Here is a 21,986-nt window from a genome sequence, read left to right on the forward strand (position 1 = left end):
GTCCCACCTACAGAGTGAATCAACAGGAACCACACAAATGTGTGACCCCGCATCAGATGGGTACGTAAATTACTGATATCACCCTCTGTCCAAGCTGACACCATTTCCCTGAGGTCATTGGGGATTGTCGTACCCACTCTGGCATCTCCAATTCGAATTTACAAAGCCACAGCTCCTTTTCCATTTCTTCCACCCACTGCAGCAGCTCCTTGTCTGTATTGGCGTGGAGTCATCATAGGTCCAGCTCCCCACAATCACCTACAGTAACAAATTGATTTAAAACATACACAGCTCCATTAAGAAAAAATTTTTTAACGAAGAGAGCACATACTTGCACAACAGCTGTGATGGTTTCGCTGCTGGTGGTGTAACACTGGTGTCAGACTCATCGGGCTCCTGCTACTGAAATCACCTCCGACAATATATTGATTAAAAAACGTAGACACACACACACAAATTGAAACACTACGAAAAAAAATTTAACGAGAATATGTACTTACAAGGCTGCGATAGCTGAATTGCCGCTGGGCACTGCAACGCGATCTGACCGTCGGCTCGCCTGCCTAGTCTCCATAACTGATCGAGATCGGCCAATATAATTGCTGCAACAGCAAGAAGAAGAATTCTTGTATACTACTAACATTTGTCAGAGCATTCAGTACCACAAATTTTGAACACGAAATTATTTGTTTGTCGAGTTTATGTACTTACGTGGCTGTTGTGTCAACTGAATCGCCGCTGGAGGCTGCTCCATGATCTCTGACTCGTTGGTCTTCCTTCTTTCAGCCTCCAGCTGCCGATCGAGGACGGCTAGAATTTCGGAAATAAATGCTGCAACAACAACAAGGAGAAATTGTAACACAGGAAATTTTTCTAACGAAAAAATATTCTATTAACATACTGATCTCATAACACATGCTACGAAATTCGTTTTAACTGCGAAATTTGAACTCGTACAACAAAAGAAAATACGTACTTACATGGCAGTTCCTCCTCTGACTGCCTCCTGCTTTTTGATGCTGACGAGTGTTCACTGATGATGCTCTCTCTCTCTCTCTCTCTCTCTCTCTCTCTCACACACACACACACACACACACACACACTCACTCACGTTCGCGCGCGCTGAGGATTACTGGGAAGGGAAGGGTTGATATAGATTCAAGTTCTGCCCACAGACAATCGAAGAACTGATTCACAGCAATTACAGGCTTTCCAACGATGAAGACGTTTACACGACAGTTCTCGAACGGCTCCGTGACCAAGGAGTGGATGTGTATTGTCAAGGAATTGAAAATTCCTAGCGGATTAAAACTGTGTGCCGGGCCGAGACTCGATCTCTTGACCTTTGCCTTTCGCGGGCAAGTGCTCTACGGGCTGAGTTACGCAAGGACGACTCACGACCCGTCCTCACAGCTTTACTTCCGCCAATACCGCTTCTGCTACCTTGCAGACTTCACAGAAGCGCTCCTACGAAAGCTTCTGTGAAGTTTGGAACGTAGGAGATGAGGTACTGGCGGAAGTTGAACTGTTAGGACGGGTCGTGACTCGTACTTAGCGGTACAACACTTGCCTGCGAAAGGCAAAGGTCCCCAGTTCGAGTCTCGATCCGGCACACAGTTTTAATCCGCGAGGAAGTTTCATATCAGCGCCCTCTCCACTGCAGAGTGAAAATTTCATTCTGGAATCATTAGCGATGTTGTTCTACACTTCCTCTGTCAGAGAGAGTGCCCTCTCGTCCATCGGAATATCGGTAATAATGTTTCATGTTTATTGTACGATCTCGAGACTTGAGTTATGCCAAGCCCATACAACAACTAAGCAAATTTGTGTATACTGAACCGGTGGTGACCAAATACATACATTACATTCGGTAATGATAAACTGTGCCCAAGAAAATTGGTTAATACAAATGTATGATATAAATATGAATAGTGTAGTTCACTAAAATCGGCATTTTGTTTGGGTTTAAGGGCCGTCATCTAAAGCTAGGTGAAGTAATATTGGCGACAACTTCAGAAAATCTTTGAATAGAATTACAACTGTGAGTTGATTAATTTCGTGAGACAGTACAGACATTCTCAGCAATTGAGATTCTTCACGAAATTTTTTGAGGATAGGGAAACCATGACTAAAACTGATGACGAAGTAACAAACTAAAATCTTAATGGTGAGAGTGACGTCAGTGAAGAAAAGGAATATAATGCTCAGTGCAATAAGACACAAATTGATATACCTGCGTTTTTGGAAGCACAAAGTCGCACTTCGTCCATTTCAAAGTAAAAGTGTTCTACAGAAAGACTTGTACCGCCAAAGAAAACACAACAGTCACTACCAACCGCTCCCCCTTCCCCTCAAAAAATAAAAAATAAAATAAAAACACCACCTGCCGCTGGTGTTCTCGTGGAGTTTCGAGTTAATAAAAAAAATATTATAGGCTCCTCACTGTGGCTAACAAAGCGTCCAGTTGGTACTTTTTTTTTTTATCAGGTGCTACACCAACTTTGAAAGCATTGCCCTCGCGATACTAACACTACACAAAAGACGATATATTTGCCGTCGTGCAAAAATTTGAGTTCAAACTGCTTATAGTGCAATAGCGACATGCGCAATCAACTCCCAACTGTGTGTGTCCTCCGCCAAATCTGTGCAAACTACCTTCTGCTGCAGGAGGCTACCAAAAATCTACCCCAGGAGAGAAAATCTATGAGATAATTCGCTGATTAAAACCAAAAGAAACGTTACGTAACAAAGTTAGTTTACACTTGCTGACATTTTTTGATGGTATCGTGTCTTTAAATTAGCATACTCTCATGTCCAACGAAAATATAAAATAATTGGATTTCTTTTGTAATACTGTTGTATGTCAGCTAACAGACACAATGACGAAGAGTTCTCTTGATGTAATGCTTTTCTCCAGTGTGCGCGTGCAGGTTTAATTTCATTCGGGACGGCATTCCGGCACCAGCCAGTGAATATTTTTTTTGAAATCACTGGAACAAGTCGGCATCAGATATTTAAAATAGTGCGTGACCCGAATGGGCCTGAAATATCTTCAGTCATTCATGGCTAAATACATTACTAATTAGTAATGGACACACGTTCACTGCAACTGTTTGAACTTTGGAGCTGAAACTTGGGGTTCTGTTGTTTTAAGTATAAGAAATTATGTTTTAAACATCTGAATTTCGGAACAGTATTTTGTTAAAAAGATATCTTCTCGTTGTAAGTTTTATCAGAAGCTTTCAGAAATCGAAATGCATGATTTTTATGGCTTGATGTGTGGTTGTATGGTTAAAGAGGTGCGTTCCGGCAAGTAAAATTTCAAAAATTGAACAGTGTGCATGCTTGTCTGTGCCTTTCTTTTTCGTATGAACTCTCAGTTTAGTTGAAAGAATTTTCTGACATTCTGAAGTACTCACAAAACTGATTCTGTCGTCTGTCATTTCCCTGTAAAAAATAAGAATTTCACCTAAGCTGATATCTTTTACGATAACTTATGAAAGTCTTTTTTATGTTTTTCATCCAGAAGCGATATCAAAAGTTCGTTCTCCGAAATTTTACCCAATCAGTTGCATTCAAACGAGGGAAAATTAGCATCGCTGGCCAGAGAAAAAGACTCGCAGTCTTATCGCTGATGGTTGCAGTAGCAGTTCAGCTCGCTCTGTGACTCGTGTCATGTCATGTATGCTAGTATGTTTCGTGTTTCTATGAAAAAAAGTGTGTTGTGTGCTACGTACTACTGTGTAGTCTATGATTCACTATCACTACGTACCGGAGTTCCACATTGGTGGCCCCGAACTTCGAGTGAACGTTAAAATAGTGCAAATTCGCGTCGTGACAATATGGTCGTTACACAGCCATTGGTTTACGCTGACCACGAATTTCGTCGGCCTATTGCGTCCCTTGCTGTCGACAGACATGAACAGTGTTCCGTATGTTGCCCAAGTGATTAAAAGAGACAGTAAAACTACTTAAACACTGCAGCCTCATCGCAGGGGCACAACAATGCAATGCAATTGACAATCCGCTTATTGCCTTTGTTACGAGCTCTACCAGTACAACATCTACCCTCGCGCTCCCTCAATATTTTCACTACCTGGACCACCGATTCGTGCCGATCGCGTTGCGGCCGTTATCGTACGCAGTGGACACGTGTCCGCTCATTATGAATGTCGTCTCATCAGCGTCGCCCGGCAGACAGTCTGTCTTTTCCTTGCAGCCGCCTGTATTATCGACTACGGCCAACCCGCAGTTCTCCCCGTGCGGTCGTATTTCAACCACGTTACCGAACCAGTCAGCTGCTTCAAGGCTCACACTACCGCCATTCTGTACGGACGACCTGCGCTTGTGGTTCACGATTGTGGAATGCATGTTCGCCTCTGACACCGTCGCCACGGAAGATACGAAGTACATCACTCCTCGGCCACTTCGGCGCCCACGCTGACGTTATCTACGATGTCATCCCGGCACCAGAGACTACGGACAAGTATGGGACTGCCGAAACAACGCTCTTCGACGCCTCACCTCGATTCCTGAAGAGCATTATACCAGGTACTTTCCAATGAACGTTTACAGAATGGGACCTCCTCCGAATGGTGGTGGCGTCTTAGCAGCAAAATAGACCTGTGCATCATGTCTGACGAGGTACTGTGGACAATCTGGATTGTCAAGCTCCCATCCCAGATGCAAATGACTTTGCTCATCACTAGTAACCAGTATATCGACGAATTTTCTCATAGCATCAACAAAGCTTCCAACAATGGTATGAATATTCATGCTACACTGCCACAAGCGCGACCTTCTGCAAGCACTGACAGTCACCAAGTGCTCCTGGCCCTGCCTGATGGTGACCTCAAAGCAGCAGCCACCCCCCCCCCCCCCCCTCCCCCCCGTTTGACAAAACAAACTCGGCTTCAGGCTCCACCAGCGGTCATTCCCATTAAATTGGCAGCTGTGCACATGCAGTATCACCTCTGTTGGTACCATTCCTGCTTTGGCGACTTTCCTCTATTGTTAACATTGTAACTGCCCAAACTCTCCTCATGGCCTGCGAGAGGCACCCCCAGCTGTGAACAATGCAAGCCACCTCAACACACACAAAGTTGCCATCTATGCGCTGGCTTCTGATGTTGCTCTGATCAACCTTCTGTATGACCTTGACCACATCAGTGGACTATGTTTTCTGGCCACCACCAGATCACAGATCAACACAGCGCCTAACACACCTGCCTTGCCTACGTCTGAAGACTCACTTCTTCACTTCACAGCTGCTAACAGCTCTCCTATCGCCATTAGAAGTATACAGTCATGGACTCTAGACCTTGGTTCCGCTTCACCCTTCACAAGGTTGTTCATCATCGTTGATGTTAAGGAACCGGTCATAGGTGCTGATTTCCTACAGGCCTTTTACTTTAAGCCCTAACTGCATGTAGATGAACTCATCTACATGTCTCCTGACCGCACTGCTCACAGTACACGCGTTTCAGCCTCCTCACTGCCCCAACGTGACAATGTCGACCACGCAGTGGTACATTACAACAGTGTGTGTATTGTGCTGACCCCTTACTTACTATGTGTTTGTCAACAGGGTATGGACACGTAAGAGACAGTACTCTCCTCCTGCAGGACAATACATCCCTACACAGCCACGTCCAGACAGCACAGACAGAACTCGCAGAAGCTTGCTCCACCCCTGATCACCTCCATTCCTAGCCTATTCCCAGTTTTACGGATGTTCATTTCTCATCAACCCGCTGCCTTCCAGCCCCCAAGTCCCCATTCTTTGGCATGCATGGAGTTCCCCAATGTGGCCCCAACACCTATGTCATTCTGCTTAACGGCAAGACAATCAAAGTCTCTGTTAACCAACTCAAACCTGTCTGGTATATCATCAACAAGCTTCCTGATGCAGGCTCTACCATCAAGATGGCTCCTCCCCCTACTTCCGAGCGTCCTCCCCATGTGACCGTGTCCTCTCCTTTCCAGACGGTATTCGACACGTGCTGTTTCTGCCTGGAGCATCTTAGCCCCAAGTTAAAGACATGGAGCTGGTAGTCAGAAGCGCTCTTGGTGACTGCATGGTCTCACCTAAGTCCCCAGTACATAATTTCTGGGAAGTTCTTCCCCCCATTCCTGATAACACCAACTCTGCATTTACATTTCACTGGTGACGGCCACCTGGCCATCTCCAGTACTCGTCCACCCCTCTCAACAGCGAGTTCCTCATGGACCCCCTCAATGCACATGTACCAAGGGGTACATTTTCACAAGCCTCCCTCCCATGCTCACCCACACAGGCCACGTCATCCACACACTTGCCCATTTCCATGACTATCACCTCTACACCCTGCACCTGACCACCCTTGCCAGTGCTTCAACCCCCCCCTCCTCCCCTCGGTCATTGCCTCCACATTATGCTTCACACTACCAGTGGGGGAGCCTCTCTGTGAGAACGTTAGCAGCACTGGTCAGAGAAAACGACTTGAGTCTTATCTCTGACGGTTGACGGTAGGAGTTCAGTTTCCTCATTGAGTCGAGTGGGTTACGTCATGTATCCTGGATTGTATCAAGTTTCTGTGAACTAAAGTGTGTTGTGTACTCCTTACTACTGCGGCGTCTGTCGTTCGCTATCACTATGTACTAGAATTCCACAAGATCATCACTAATGGAGTCATGGGCCGATTACAACACTGTAATGTCGTCGTTCTCTTGGTTGTTTTTATGTTGGCGACACGAACGGTGACTGGAATACATTCCTGATTCCTTCAGATAATACTTGTTCCTAAAAATTTTTAAGTAGGCTTTCGTGGGATATTTGGCGCCTATGTTCCAGCGTCTGTCAGTTGACATTTCTAAGCATTTCTGTAAAGCTCTTCCATGAGTCAAACAAATACATGACCAATTGTGTTGCACTTCTTTCAGAGCATTCACTTTCCCCTGTTGGTACTATCTTTTACGCGCCCCAAGTGTTGCACGAGTGTTTTGTAAGCAGTCTCCTCAGAAGACTGACTACATTTTCCCCAGTATCCTACCAATGAACCTCCTTTAGGCCTACCTACGATTGGGCATAAGTGATTTACGTCTTTGTACTAGAGGTCCTTCACAGTTTGGACTACAGAGGTGAATCTTTGTTACTGACTACAACTTTCTTGGTTTTTTATTCGAACCAATGATGAATAGATAATTCCAGGTCCACTTGTTGCCAGTAGATCCAATATGCTTCCCTTCTCGAGGGCTTGTCCCACCGACTGCTCTAAATTATTTTCTAAATTGGTGTGTCTATCGATACCGTCAATGGTATGTGATGCTAGAAGTACCAAAATATGCTGTCATCGCTTGAAGTTTTACAAGGGCGCTAATAATGGCACTGTGAATCGGTTAAACCTTCCGTTATCTCTATGGTTCTTCTGCGACAAATCCCAGAACTTTTCATATTCACCGCCTCTCGCAAGCAGTAGTTGCTCTCGTATTGCCAACTGTTAGACATAAACTCCATAGAAATCATCTTGAACCTACCGATTGAAATAGTAGCCATTCAAAGTAGTATTATTTATCATGTTATCGGTAATTAGCAAGTCGTGATGATTTCCTATGGAATAACGACTAATAATGCTGAAATGCTGTATTTGTTAATGTTTTATAGAGGAAAAGGGAACTTGAATTTTTAATATTTTTTACACTTCCAGTTGTTTAATAGAGGAAAAGGGAACTTGAATTTTTAATATTTTTTATACTTCCAACGTCACGTTGAAAATAACAGCCAATATTTTCTTGCGTATATCTGGTTGTTTGGCGGACGATCCTGTTCGATAGCTGTGACGTCACTTCTGGACAAAGCGGGCTTCCGGTTGAAGGTTGGTGGTAACCTGTCTTTTCCTACTTGACGCGGTGGAGTGAGGAAGTGTTGGACACGCCGCGCGAATCCGTAGGCATCAGAAGAAGAGAAGCCGCTGAAAATGTCGGAAACATTGCAACTGCGAGGGACTCTTCGGGGCCACAATGGATGGGTTACACAGATAGCAACCAATCCTAAATATCCAGAAATGATTTTATCTTGCTCAAGAGGTGAGTGTGGCACGCGCTTCCATTGATAGTTTGCTATCTACTTGGTTATGGAGGTTTTGTGATACTCCAAAGTATTTTATTTATGTTTTTAAAGTTTTCTAAGTGTAATTTGCTAGTTGGACTCGGACATTGAATGCAAAAGTCTACCGCCTCTTTAGTGTCGAGTAACATTAACCACACTGAACGAGGTTAGGGTCGGTTATTTGTAGAAGCACTGGAGCCCAGCAGCAGCACCTTAATTTATTTGCGAAATGGGAAACGTTGAAAAACACGTGGCCTTAATGTAACCACTGGCAAATGGTTAAAACGGCCAACGTTAATTTTTGCTTCGTATGAGGTTGTAATTGACGGTTACAGTTATTCCATGTTAACTTGAAAAAGTAAGTTTTTCAGTACCTCGTTGATAGCAGTTGTGTTATATAAAACATTGAGCTGGAGATTTACAGTAATTGTCCACATTACTTGTAATTGGGCAGTGCTTTTTCAGTAGCCAAAAGAAATATTTTGGCTGTTGATAGTCTGAGCTATAAATCACAAATCTTAACAGTATGCGCAATGCAAAATTTGCCATTGGTAGATTAGGTTCTACTGTGAAACGTTTTCATTACAGACAAGACCCTTATTGTTTGGAAGCTAACAAGGGATGACACAAGTTACGGTGTCCCTCAGAAGCGGCTCTATGGCCACTCGCATTTTGTGAGCGATGTGGTTCTGTCTTCTGATGGTAATTATGCCCTGTCTGGATCATGGGATAAGACGTTGCGCCTCTGGGATCTTGCAGCTGGGAAGACAACACGGCGCTTTGAGGATCACACGAAGGTGCAGCTCGCCTACTGATGGCAGACCATTTCAAGCTTTTTTTTATAAACTTTTTTTTTTGCATTAATTTAGAAGAGGTTAGCCCGTTGCCAAGTAAGTATGGACATACACTGCACAACTCGTGTTGAGTATCTTCATACAGCACTTCACTTCTGTTATGGTGATTTTGGCTTTTCATTATTCTTAGTATTTGATAAATGAAGACATAATTTCACATATACTTTGACTATAAATGAGATTTAGATGTTCAGTATGAATGTTTCTTATAGTGGTGTTTAACTTTGAATGATTGGATTTTGTTTTGTTTCAGGATGTGCTGAGTGTTGCTTTCTCTGTGGATAACAGGCAAATTGTGTCTGGAAGCCGGGACAAGACAATAAAGCTGTGGAATACCCTTGCTGAATGCAAATACACCATACAGGTAATTGCACAGTACTTACATTTGCACATTTTGATTCTTGACTTGCTTATTGGTTTCTTGATGTTTGGTTAAGACTGATCTCTTAGGATTTCAGACATGGTGATTGCTATACATTTTGCCAGTAAGCTCTAATCATAATTAGTTGACAATACGTTAATCAGGAAAATCATATTAGGTTTTGTGGCATACATGACTGCACGATTGTAGAAAATTCAAAAGTAACAAATGAGGTCAGGTTTTGACAAGGCAGTATTATTTGTATATATTTTGTAATTTTGTTATTGTATGTGTTCTGAAATTTTCTGATGTGGTCCTCACCAAGGGCTATTTTAAGAAAACAAGCTACTACTGCAATGGTTGAGGATAATGGAATTTGAAGTGGGGATTATGTGAGTAGCATAAAGTCGTCCATGTGAAATATGTGCTGTGATAGATAGCAGTGGGGAGAGAACATGTGGTGTGAGACATACATTCATACATAGTGGTTGCCAATTACCCTTCAATGATATATCCCATACCTCCTCTAACTGTAAACCAGTCTAGCAGTAAGATCTTGTTGATAAACAGCTTGGCAATATGAGAAACACAGTTTCTTGAAAACTGGAAAATGGGTTAGAAATAAAGTATGTTGAAGTATGCAAAGATAAATTAAAAACAGAGGCAGCTAGTAAAAGGATGGTGTGAATTGGTCATATGTACAAGGATTTAAGAGATGGGAACAGTGTAGGACAGATGAGCAGTGTTAATCCAGATCACATATGTGAATGTGGCTGAAATTAGTAACTTGTTTGGTGGCCTAAATATTAAAACATCAGATAATTTGGATAGCAATACTATGGTATTTTAGGTTATATTGCACAACAGCTTATTGTGATAGGACTCCACTATTTTGATTTTAAACTTCAACACAATGGCTTAAGAATTTGATGTAGAGCATTTCATCTGGATAGTTGACATGACTTACTGTGAATTGGCAGCAATAATCAGCAGTTCGTTACTATTGCATAAGAGAATCTAATTACTTTGCCTGTTGTTAAAGTACAGTACCACTAAAAAAAATTGTCATTTCAGTGTGTTGACTGTAAGACGGCAGAGTTGAGGGGTCTGTGGGGAGAGGAGGAAGCAAGCTTTGGCTGGTGAGAGGAGAGGAGCCGTTCGAGGGGGGGGGGGGGGGGACAAGGCACGCCTACCAGTTGCAGTGCTGGCGCTACAAATTGTGGGTCATGTTTACACGAAAGCAGACAAAAGGCTTGGAAGTAAAACTTGCTTTAAATGTTTTTGTAAACAAAACTGAAATTGTCATGTAAATTAAAATCTATATGTATAAATATGAATGTGTGTGTGTTTGTCTACTATGCACTCACAAACCATTGATCAGATTGCAATGAAACTTTGAGTTGTTCTCCGAACACCCAAAAGGAGTAATGGACGAGTTGTTCGAACACCCAAAAGGAGTAATGGACAATGTTTCAACAGTTAGGTCACTGTAGCGTGCGTAGTGCAATTGATTAGGCAAAGGGTTGTCATGCAGCGGACCGAGGTTCGATTCCTACTGCTTGCAATTTTTTTTATATTTCATTCCCTGCAATGTATAACTATTAATTATAAAATTTAAATATACTTAAACAGGTCATATAGTATAATGTAACTGTCAATCTCTCTCATATATATAGAAGCTTCCGCATGGGACTAATATATTAACAAAGATTCCAAGACTTACCAAGCGGGAAAGTGCCGGCAGACAGGCACAATGAACAAAACACACACACACACACACACACACACACACACACACACACACAGAATTACTAGCTTTAGCAACCGATGGTTGCTTCTTCAGGAAAGAGGGAAGGATGAAAGGATATGGGTTTTAAGGGAGAGGGTAAGGAGTCATTCCAATCCCGGGAGCGGAAATACTTCCCTTAGGGGGGAAAAAAGGACAGGTGTACACTTGAGCGAGCGCGCGCTCGCTCATCCAGACACAGACACAAGCAGACATATTTTAAATTTGTCTGCTTGTGTGTGTGTGTGTGTGTGTGTGTGTGTGTGTGGATGCCTACATTGGGAATAGGCTACAAACCTGGCTCACTCCCTTCTCAGCCACTGCTTCCCATTCATGCCCCTAAACTATTATAGGTGCCATCTGGTTTCTGTATAAGTTCTAAATGCCTTTACACTCCCTGTATTTTCCCCACATTAACTTCAGAATTTCAAAGAGGATTCCAGTCAGCATTGTCAAAAGCTTCCTCCAGGTCTAAAAATACTATAAACATAGTCCTCTAGGATAAGTTGTGGGTCAATATTGCCTTGCATGTTCTTGCATTTCTCCAGAATCAAACTGGTCTTATAGATCAGTTTTTCCATTCTATAAAGGATTCACAGCATTATTTTGCAACCATGACTTGTGAAACTGATAGTCAGGTAGTTTTCACGCCTATCAGAAACTGCTTTCTGTGGAATTACTACAGCCTGCTTAAGTTAAAGGGTATTTCACCTGTCTCGCAAACCAAATGGAAGAGTTCTGTCATTGTCCCAATGCTGTCAGTAGTTCTGACAGAATATTGTATACTCCCAGGTCCTTGTTTTGACTAAACATCTTTCAGGGCTCTGTCAATTCTTCTTGCAGTATCATATGTCCCATCTCATTTTCATCTACATCCTCTACCCTTTCTATAATACTGTCATCAGGTTTAACTCCCTTGTATATACCAGTTTGTATACTCCTTCCAGCTTTCACTTCTTTTCGTAGGGTGGTTTTCCATCTGAGATCCTGATATTTATACAACTGCTTCTGTTCTTCAAAGGCCTCTTTTAATTTTCCTGTAGTTGGATCTATACTTTCCTTACTGATACATGCTTCTATATCCTTACATTTGTCCTCCAGCCATTCCTGCTTACCCATTTTGCATGTTGTCATTCATTTTTTAAATGTTTGTATTCTGTTTCACCTGCATCATTTGCTGCATTTTTATATCTTCTACTTTTGTCAATTAAATTCAGTATCTCTTTTGTTATTCATGAATTTCTATGACTAGATCTTGTCTTTTTAGCTATTTGGTCCTCTCCTGTCCTCACTATTTCATCTCTCAAAGCTACCAATTGTTGTTCTACTTTATTACTTTCCCTATTCTTGTCAACTGTTGCTAATGCTCCCTCTGAAGCTCTATAAAACATCTTTTTTTTTAACATATGCAAGTCCCATCTCCTTAATTTCCTTCCATCTCTCAGTTTCTTCAGTTTACTCTATTATTCATAACCAATAAGAGTCCACATCTGGCTCTGGAAGTGTCTTAAAATATTATTCTGAATTTGTCTTGCCATTATAAAATCATTCTGAAACTTTCTGGTGCCTCCAGGTCTCTTTCATGTATAAATCTTCTTTTGTGATTCTTAAAGCAAGTGTTAGTGATGATTAAATTTTGCTGTGTTCAAAATATTCACCTTCTATTTTTTCTTCTCTTTGTTGTCCTACTTTAAAATTCCAGTCCCCCATCACAATCTCAATTTCTTGTTTCTCTCATTAGACATTTCTTCAGTCTCTGCATGTGTGAGCTAGGTGGCTTATAAAGTTGTACTACTGTGGTAGGTGTGGGCTTTGTATCCATACTGGCTATAATGTGTGTATTCTGCTGTTCATAGTAGCTTACCCGCATTTGTATTCCTATTCCTTATTCCTCCTGCCACCGAACGTAATTCCCACTATATCTAAATTCAACCTATCCACTTCTCTTTTTAAATTTTCTAACCTAGTTGTCGATTAAGGACGTAATATTCCGCACACCAATCTGTAGAATGAGTTTCGTTTGTTCTGAAATGATTTGATGGTCCTGAGCAGTCCCCACTTGGAGATCCCAATGGGAACTACTTTACATTGGGAATATTTTACGTAAGAGAATGCCATTGTTTAACCATTTTTGCTTTCAGCAAAGTCATATTGGTTGATGATAAAAGGCCAGAGCAGTCAGTCATCCAGACTGTTGTCACTCTTGAGGAACCTCATGTTTGTCTGGCTTCTCAATAGATACCCCTACATTGTGGCTGTACCTATGGTATGGTTAGCTGTATCACTGAGGCATGCAAGCCACCTCAGATGGCTAGGTCCATTGTTCATTTGTGCAGTACAAACCATTTATAGTGCAGTGTAACTGGTACATTTTATGGCAGTCACGTGACTAATAAAAGAGAAATGATAATGCTCCAAAGTAATATATTAACAAGCAGACACATGGTTTCCCAGTTTCAATCGTGAGGAAAGTAAAGGCACCTTTTTCAGTGAAAGGCATAGTTATGGTTTCCAGTCAGTTCTGCAGTAAACTACAGAACTTTTGCATCACAGTTATGCTGGCCAGGTTAAGTTTTCCTACCTTAAAGAAAAATACATCTTTTGGAGATGTGTTCAATTTAACATAATCAGCTAAGTAACCCATGACTTGTTTTGATATTGTCATCCCAACACATTCTCTCCATCCTTCATGTCAATGAAATGGTCTATTACCTGCAAAGTTGTGTGATTTCACTCTCATGTGTTAAAAATGTGTGGTACCTAGTGTTGTATTACTTGGAGCATTTTTAACAGTTGTTGTCCCAGGAAGGAATTGATTGTTTTCAGGACTTCCTTGGCTAAAAATTAAGCACGTCAAGGAAGCTCCCCTCCCTGCTGAATTCCATAGGATACATATTGCCTGACAATTTTATAGCTTAGGTCAGGTTTTCTTTTCCCACATTGTGACTTGTCTACTTCAGCATCGCTTGTCCCCCCTAATTGCTGTGAGTTATTTCCCACTAGATACACCCTTCATGACATACACACTTGCTGTAATTCGTGATAATCCTTACTGTCCTTTAATATCACATGGAAACCCAAAGGACACAGAAGCAGAGATTTTTCATCATTCGCGAATTACCAGTCCGTGCAATCCACTTGAATCTGCACTATGTCGACAATATGACTACCTTTCTGTTCTTTAAGGTGGCACCAACAGTGAAGCCTCGTTTGGCAAAAAATTTGCTGGAACACTTCATTTTGGGTAGTCCATATTTCCTGGTCTAACATGCCACCATCCACAACTGTAATATACCTGCACTCATTCTATAAAAATTCACCTCTCAGCAAACATATGTTGAACTATATTTTGAAAATGAACTAAGACTAGTCAAATGAAAACTAACCTTTAAAAGAACCCAGATTTCGCAGTATGTTCACTAGGTTCAACATCAATACTGGTAGAACAATGTTGCATTTGATTTCTGCAGAGTAAGTGTGTGTGTGTATGCTAAAAACTAACCACACAAGCTTTGAAATTGAGTCTTTCGTGAAACAGGAAATTTAGAATTTAGATAGCAACAAATATTTGGTTTCGTCAGTTGTAACTGCGGTTATAGTTTGCCTATTCACACCCTCCTTCATTGCAGCATATTCCAGAAAATAGCCAAATATTCATGAAAACAAGTACCTTTTTTGTGGTAGTTGTGGTGTCCCAGCCAAACCACACTCCTAGAAATAGTAGCATGTTTGGAAAAGTCATATTTGTGACAGCAAAGAATGTCAGTGCTTCAGTCATAGCAATTTAAGCTGTGCTGTTTCATCCCAAGGGGAAAAAAGCAGCCAATATGTTTTCATACGGATGCTAAACAGCTTTCTGTTGTACACTCAAAACATAGATCACATCTGCTGTGATTGGCTGACACCAACAAACTGAGCAGGCACCACCTGAATTTTGGAAGCTAACATGCCACATTTAATGAGTTTTGTTTTTATACTTGCATGTTCTGAGGCTGTACAGTTTTTTATATGATACATTAAAGATAACACCAAAATAATTTGTTTTTATTATGGTTTGTTGTGCTGTAGTGGCTGGAAGTCTATGAATAGTATATAAAAAATTCAACATTTGGGAAGACAGCAGTGTAGGAACAATCGTTGCAAGACTAAGTAATTTTTTTAGCTCAATCCACGGACTTCATACAAGTGATGACATACCCAGATGAGTAGAGATACTGTCTCAGTGTTCTCGAAGCCAAAAGGATTCTGATGTATGAAGTTCAGTAGTATGAAGAAACTGTTGTGGCATATTTACACACTTTTGCTCAAGTTGCTTTATGTATTTTCCAGTTAAGGTATGTAACTTGTGATGTGATGTTCTGTGGTAATGAGTTACCATTTTGTTTTTCGAAACCTGTTAGTGGCAGAAGGGTTTCTAGGCCAGCTGTTATATTGTACTAGAGATCTGGTATTGTTACTTTCAGTTTTGATCGCGAAAGCTTGGATTACTTCTAAAGAAATTTCAACCATTCGACAGCTATGTGATGGCAGTGTATTGAATGCCTCTATTTTGTAAATTGCCTACTGATCTCTTACATCCTGAACAACAGCTGTGGATTTCTTAATGCTATTCATAGTGAAGTTTTGTAATAGTGCAACTTTGAGTGGAAATACCATTAAATACACTAATCCAGTTCAAAATTTCCTTGTGCAGAGGTTGAAGGCATTGGTATATTTGAATGATTTGCACCTATCATGCAGATGCTCCCAACACTTCAGCTATCTTTGTTGATTACTGTTCTACATTTTTAACCTTACACTGTACAATTTTGCAGAAGTAATAACTGTCCAATCACTCATTGCACTAGTTACTAATTGCCAACATTACATTCTTGTGATATCATTCATTATGCAGTAATCACTTGAACCAGCTGCATGTGCTAAATCCGTTGTGCCCATGTATGTTAATTGTAGAGAATACAGTGGGCTTAAGAGTGCCTCGGTGAATGCATAAGTTTCGAAAACGGTTCACAATCTTTGAGATATTAGCTAGCATCCCACCGCCATCACCACCTCATGAGCATTAGCGTAACTAAAACTTAGAATGAAAAATATTTTTTGTATACTTGTATTTTTAAAATGATAAAGATAAATATTTGTTTCTGTAAGTTTTTCACTAATCGTGAAGTAATGGTTCAATGAAACAGTTGGTATGCTTATTTGTAATGTTTATATAAATTATGAAGCAGTTCCCCATGATTGAGAAGTGCTGTCTATAATTTCTTCTCAGAAAAGAAAGATAATACATTGAGGATTTATACTTGTAGCAGTAGCAACAGCATTTTTCATATTGGTAACCAGAGAGTAAATAATTTATTTTGCTATAGAATTATTTTTCTGGCTAACAGTACTGTTTTTGTTTTGCAGGAGGACTGCCATAGTGACTGGGTGTCATGTGTAAGATTTTCACCCAATCATTCAAATCCCATCATTGTGTCAGCGGGATGGGATCGCATGGTTAAGGTGAGCTGATGGTTGCTGTACATGAACTGTAGTTAAAAATGTGACATTGCTTAGATACTGAAACCATTGATTACCGAAGATACAGTTTCTCCTATTAGTTGTAAGTGTAGGGATCTTGGATATTACCTTCGGTAATTACAAATTGAATCCAAACAGATGGAATAATTTTGGGTACAAGTGTCAACTCAATCCTTTCTTTAAATCAGCTCCCTGTTTTCTGATAAAATGTCGGTGACAGAAGTTATTTCTTAGGTTCTGGGTCACCTCTTAATTCTTGTGGGAATTTGAAGCAGTGTGGTTGCTACTGCAGAAATGAGCACTGGAGTTTGATGACAGGTTGGGTTTTTAGAGAAGGTGTATGTTCTTCATGCTTGAAAAATTTATAAACCACAAAAAATTGTTCCATATATCATTAGAGCTTTAAACTTTTATGCCCTTTCACCATTCACTGTGTTGTCATAAATGGCAAACGTGAAATATTGTACAGTAATGTCAAGAAAGTCATCCATTCAGCCTTCTAGGACATGCAGCACTACCATGGGCAATGTTGCTTTACCATGATGGGCCTTTTTAGCCTCGATTGCTGAAAGCATAATTAATATATGTTGTCAAATATAAAGACGAGCCACAGGCTTCATCTAAATGATGAATTTCCATGTGGGTAGAGATGTTCTCTGTGTTCCCATAGCCAAAAGGATTCTGATGTTTGAAGAACTGTGGTCTCAAGTAACTACTGTTTCAATCACTTGATTATTTAATGCTTTGGGGATAGGCAACTTTTTACAGGTCAGGCCTAGAAAACCAACCATTTATGCAATTATTTAAAGTATTTGTGGCACATGTGCAGTTGATATGTTTACAGAAGTAATACTGACTAAAAAAGGCAAAGGCTTTAAGATTTATTATTTTGTATTTACTTTGATAGATCACAAATCTTAAAACAACAAAGTGTAATAATCATACCTACAAAAAAAGGTGAGAGGTGGTTATTGAGCAATGTCTTGCTCTCAAGCTTCCAAAATTTCTTGCTCACAAAAAAAACTTGACTTACTTGCAGCAGATTTACAGCAAACTGCAAAACCTAACAGGTACTGGCATTAAATTCAAAACTTGATCACATATTGGCTCAGCCATTCATGAGAGCTACTGTTACATTTGCTAATGTTTATTTTAAAGTAATTTTAGGAATTAACAGAAGGCAGCACCTGTCCAGGGACAAGTAGTATGACACCTGTACATTATTCTCGCACACAGAATTCAGAAGTTTTTCTTGTTAAGAGAGCTGAAATTTTTATTAATGTTTGAACATGCTATTCATCTTATTTCCAGGTGTGGAATCTAACAAATTGTCGTCTGAAGATCAACCACAATGGACATACGGGATATCTGAACACAGTTACTGTTTCTCCTGATGGCTCACTTTGTGCTTCTGGAGGAAAGGTAATGTAACATTATAGACACATTGTTTTTAAGTCAGTTTTGATTCTTGTAGCTTAGTAAGTGGTTTGGTGATTCAAGGACTGTTGTTAAATTTAATTGTAATCAGTTTTATATAGTAATGTTACGCTTACGTTGTGAAATGATGCATACATAATTGAACCATGACATTCGCTGAGTGTTTGCGGATATGGGACTGATCTTAGTAGTACTCAAAAGAGTTAAATTATTCCTGTAAGAACAGTTGCTTTATTCTGGCATTTCTTTGTAGGATTGCAAGGCCATGCTGTGGGATCTGAATGATGGAAAGCATCTGCACACTTTGGATCACAACGATATAATAACAGCACTGTGCTTCTCGCCAAATAGATATTGGCTGTGTGCTGCCTTTGGACCATCTATTAAGATTTGGGTAAGTAACTTTTTCTGGGGTGTATCCTGCAGCTGATATAAGGGGCAGATAACCTTGCAGTTTGGTCTCCTCCCCTTTTAAACCAACCAACTATGATGAAATATCCTGACGAGTAGAGCTGTGGTCTCTATGTTCTCTTTGCCAAAAGGATTCTGATCCAAGAACTAAAGTAGTTACCAATGGTAGGGTAGACATGTTAATAATAAGTGTATTAGGTGTACTTGAAAAACCTTGTTGAATAATACATAATAAGATTGCATTAATGTTTTGTAATAGCTTAGGTGTGTTACTTTGTTGCAATAGTGACATAACCATTCATTGTTACAGGACTTGGAGAGCAAGGACATGGTTGAAGAACTCAGGCCAGAGGTAGTCTCTGTGACTGCAAAAGCAGAACCCCCACAGTGCCTGTCATTGGCATGGTCTACAGATGGGCAGACACTGTTTGCTGGCTATTCAGACAACCTGATTCGTGTGTGGCAGGTGTCTGTCTCAGCACGATAAGACTTCACCCTGAGCAGGGTGCTTTTATTTTGGGAAAATAAAACTTTTAACTTTTTAATTGTGTTTATTTTCATAGATTTTACTTCATTGGTGACATGTTCTGTGAAAGAGTAGTATGTGAGTTTTTGTGTATATTTAAAAAGTAGAACGTAAGATTGTCACTTGAAATATTTTAGAAATATGCAGTTGAATGTGAGTGGTCAAAGGTACAATAAGACTGAGTGAAGAGAAAATGAGTGTATTTCAAACCAGTGCAGCCTTTGTGTGTGCTCAAATAAATTTTGTCATATCAGAAAATTATAATGTGGTAGATAATGGTCAGTGATTGTTAAAGAGGATTGGGATAATTTATTTTGTGGTATATTCTTAAAATTGATGAAAGTTCTTAGAATTCTTTTAACAGGATTTGTGTATGTGTCCAAACCCTCCCACACTGCCTCCCAATATAGGGTATGCAGTTGTAAATATGAATTATTGTTGTTACTTTAAGGATAGTCAGTGTATTTATACACTTCTCTTCAGTCTTAATATTCGTCACACTCAACTTTCTTCGCATTATGTAAATTTGTAGCAGTAAAATAAGGAATGAACATTAAGTGGAAAAATTCTTTCTGAATTCTTAAACCTTTCTTGGCAATGTTCCTCTCAAGCAGTGTCAAAACTGCACAGTTTCCTGTGATACTGAAATATTACCTTTGGGTGGGCAATGATTGTTAAAAGCAGTGCTTAAATTCTCTGAACAATATTCTTTTCTCTCTGGCACAAAGTTTCTGAATAGTGGGCACCTTTGGCAGTTGGTGGTGCTAGTTTATGGGAATTGGTTACTGGAGTAAAGGTTTGGGATTTTTGTTTTGTTTTATCTTATCCAATAAAAAGTGTATAAGGGGTGTTTCTGTAAGTGTGCAAAAATGTAACAGGCTGTAGAGAATGCTCCACTGAACAATTTGAGGTTTGGAACCTGGGGTCGGAGAAGCCAGCATAAGGAGATATGGAAGTAAGCTTGTCTACCACTTTGTCTAGCATTTCTGTTTGTCAACTTATTTGCACTTACATGGGTACAAGTTTGTGGACTGTGCTGTTTATTTGCATGTACAAGGATGACAAGCCTGATTACTAGGAAGTCGCGATGCAGGTTTTGTTTACTTGTCCATAAGGTAGCTCTGTTGTATTGTATTTACACTGTACTATGACAGAACATGCTAATGAATCAACTCATTACTCAGTGCCATTCAGAGAGGTACAGTTGAGTACTTGCAGTTCTCGTGACTGACTTTGCACCAAGGGTTGCATTGTTGGTGGTTGCTCAGATAGTGGCTTGATTGACCAGATTTCGTCCAAATCGTGGTGTTAACTGATGAGACATCATTTCATTCTGATGGGATTTCAAACAGCACGAATAGCCATGTGTGGGATGAAGAAAACCATCCTGATGTAGTAGTTGCACCATCCACTAGGTTATGAAATGAATGTCTTGGCTGGCATTGTAGATGACAATGTCAATGGGCCCCCTAACTGGCTGTCTGAATGGCCCCATGTACATGAGGTTCAGGCACAGGATTCTAAATGAGTTCTTGGAGAATGCACCCTTGGCTGTTCAGAGAGGATGTGGATAATAACATGATTGTGCAACACCTCACCTCAGTGTGGATAGCTGCAGCTGTCTCAGTGCAGTATTTCTTTGTTACTGGATTGGAATAGGCAGTCCTGTTCTGTGGCCTGAGAGGTTGCACGACTTGAGTCACCTTGGTTATTTCCTATGGGGATATTTCTCGTCATTTGTGTATGAGACCCCAATGCATATGGAGATGGAATTATTTGCCAGAATTGTAGCTGTTGATGATTTTACCAGGGATATTTGTCAGAGTGCATCAGAATCTTGCTCACAAATGTCATTGAGATTGATGGCTGTCGGTTTCAGCACATTTTGTAAGATACAGCACAGATGGTATGGTCATTGTGCCAGTGATGGTATTCGCAGTTAACTGTGATAATGCAACAAAAAATAAACAGTAATGTGATTTTATTCCTATTATCTCCTTACGCTGGCTTCTCCAACTCCAGGTTCCATATCTCAAATTGTTCGGTGATGCATCCTGTGTGTCCTGTTAAATATTTGCACGCTCTTGTGGAAACACCCTGTATAAATGGAAATAGGAAATATTAAAAGGTTAGTTGTTATACAGATGTGTTAGTGAATTCCTTTCAGAAATTGAAGTGTGAATAGTTTTCTGTAGGCAACATAGCCCCTATATAGAACTTCACAACATATGCGTAATGAAATGTTTATTACATCTGTCATAAGTTCAGTACTCATATTCTGGCAACTAGCTTAGAACTGAGTGGTCTCACCAAAGGTTGCCGTGAAAGTGCCTGATCTTAATGACAGCCATGTAAAATTGGCAATACTTGCATCATACAGTGATGGTAGATTGTTGCAATATAAATAGGGTCTCTATATGATGTACAGGTTCTCATTATAAGTCAGAATCGTTTTGATTCTGATCGATGTATGAGCTTATATATTGACATCTGACGTATGTAATGTAACTATTGCCAAGTTTAGATTATTGTTATTAAGCTCAGGCACTTTCAGTGCAGCCTCAGGTTAGACGGGAAAATGAGTTGGTTCACAACTAGTTGCCAAGATACATGTACTGCAACTGTGATGTATTTGTAATGCACACTTCATGAAATAAAAGGGTTGCTGTGCCTTCATCAACAAAACCTGTGATGTTTCTAAGTGTCATTAACACCCATTTAAAGGGTATTGGAGATGGAAGCACACACATTTAATGGAAGAAATTAGATTTATTTGCTGCCAGGAGACCCAAGTTTCGCCGATAGTTTGCTACAATAGTGAAGATCCTGAATATGACCAGAATGTTAACAATGTGTTACTAGATATTCCAGACCCTAATGTGGAGTCCGAAAAAGTCAGTTTACCCATGTACTAGCAACTAAATAGTTGCAACTGAGTGAGGTGGTGCAGTGATGAATCAGTTGAGTAAAATCCTAGGATGGCTGCTTCCCAATCCTTGAAGCAT

General features: G+C 40.3%; 1 protein-coding gene across 1 annotated transcript; it reads left to right on the forward strand.

The window, feature by feature from the left end:
• Positions 1-3,622: 3,622 nt before the first annotated feature.
• Positions 3,623-19,000, forward strand: LOC126335286 (guanine nucleotide-binding protein subunit beta-like protein). The gene is made up of 8 exons (XM_049998374.1): positions 3,623-4,551; positions 7,813-8,064; positions 8,675-8,883; positions 9,194-9,304; positions 16,494-16,589; positions 17,919-18,029; positions 18,298-18,438; positions 18,766-19,000. The coding sequence occupies exons 2-8, from the start codon at positions 7,956-7,958 to the stop codon at positions 18,940-18,942; spliced, it is 954 nt and encodes a 317-aa protein (XP_049854331.1). The 5' UTR covers positions 3,623-4,551; positions 7,813-7,955; the 3' UTR covers positions 18,943-19,000.
• Positions 19,001-21,986: the final 2,986 nt, after the last annotated feature.

Source organism: Schistocerca gregaria, chromosome 2 (assembly GCF_023897955.1).
Source record: "Schistocerca gregaria isolate iqSchGreg1 chromosome 2, iqSchGreg1.2, whole genome shotgun sequence".
Lineage (NCBI taxonomy): Eukaryota > Metazoa > Arthropoda > Insecta > Orthoptera > Acrididae > Schistocerca > Schistocerca gregaria.

Excerpts from the sequence above, each read along its gene's own strand:
- LOC126335286 (XM_049998374.1), top strand. The coding sequence starts at position 7,956 with ATGTCGGAAACATTGCAACTGCGAGGGACTCTTCGGGGCCACAATGGA. Across the intron at positions 16,590-17,918 it reads GATGGGATCGCATGGTTAAG|GTGTGGAATCTAACAAATTG; the intron begins GTGAGCTGATGG and ends TCTTATTTCCAG. Across the intron at positions 18,030-18,297 it reads TTTGTGCTTCTGGAGGAAAG|GATTGCAAGGCCATGCTGTG; the intron begins GTAATGTAACAT and ends ATTTCTTTGTAG.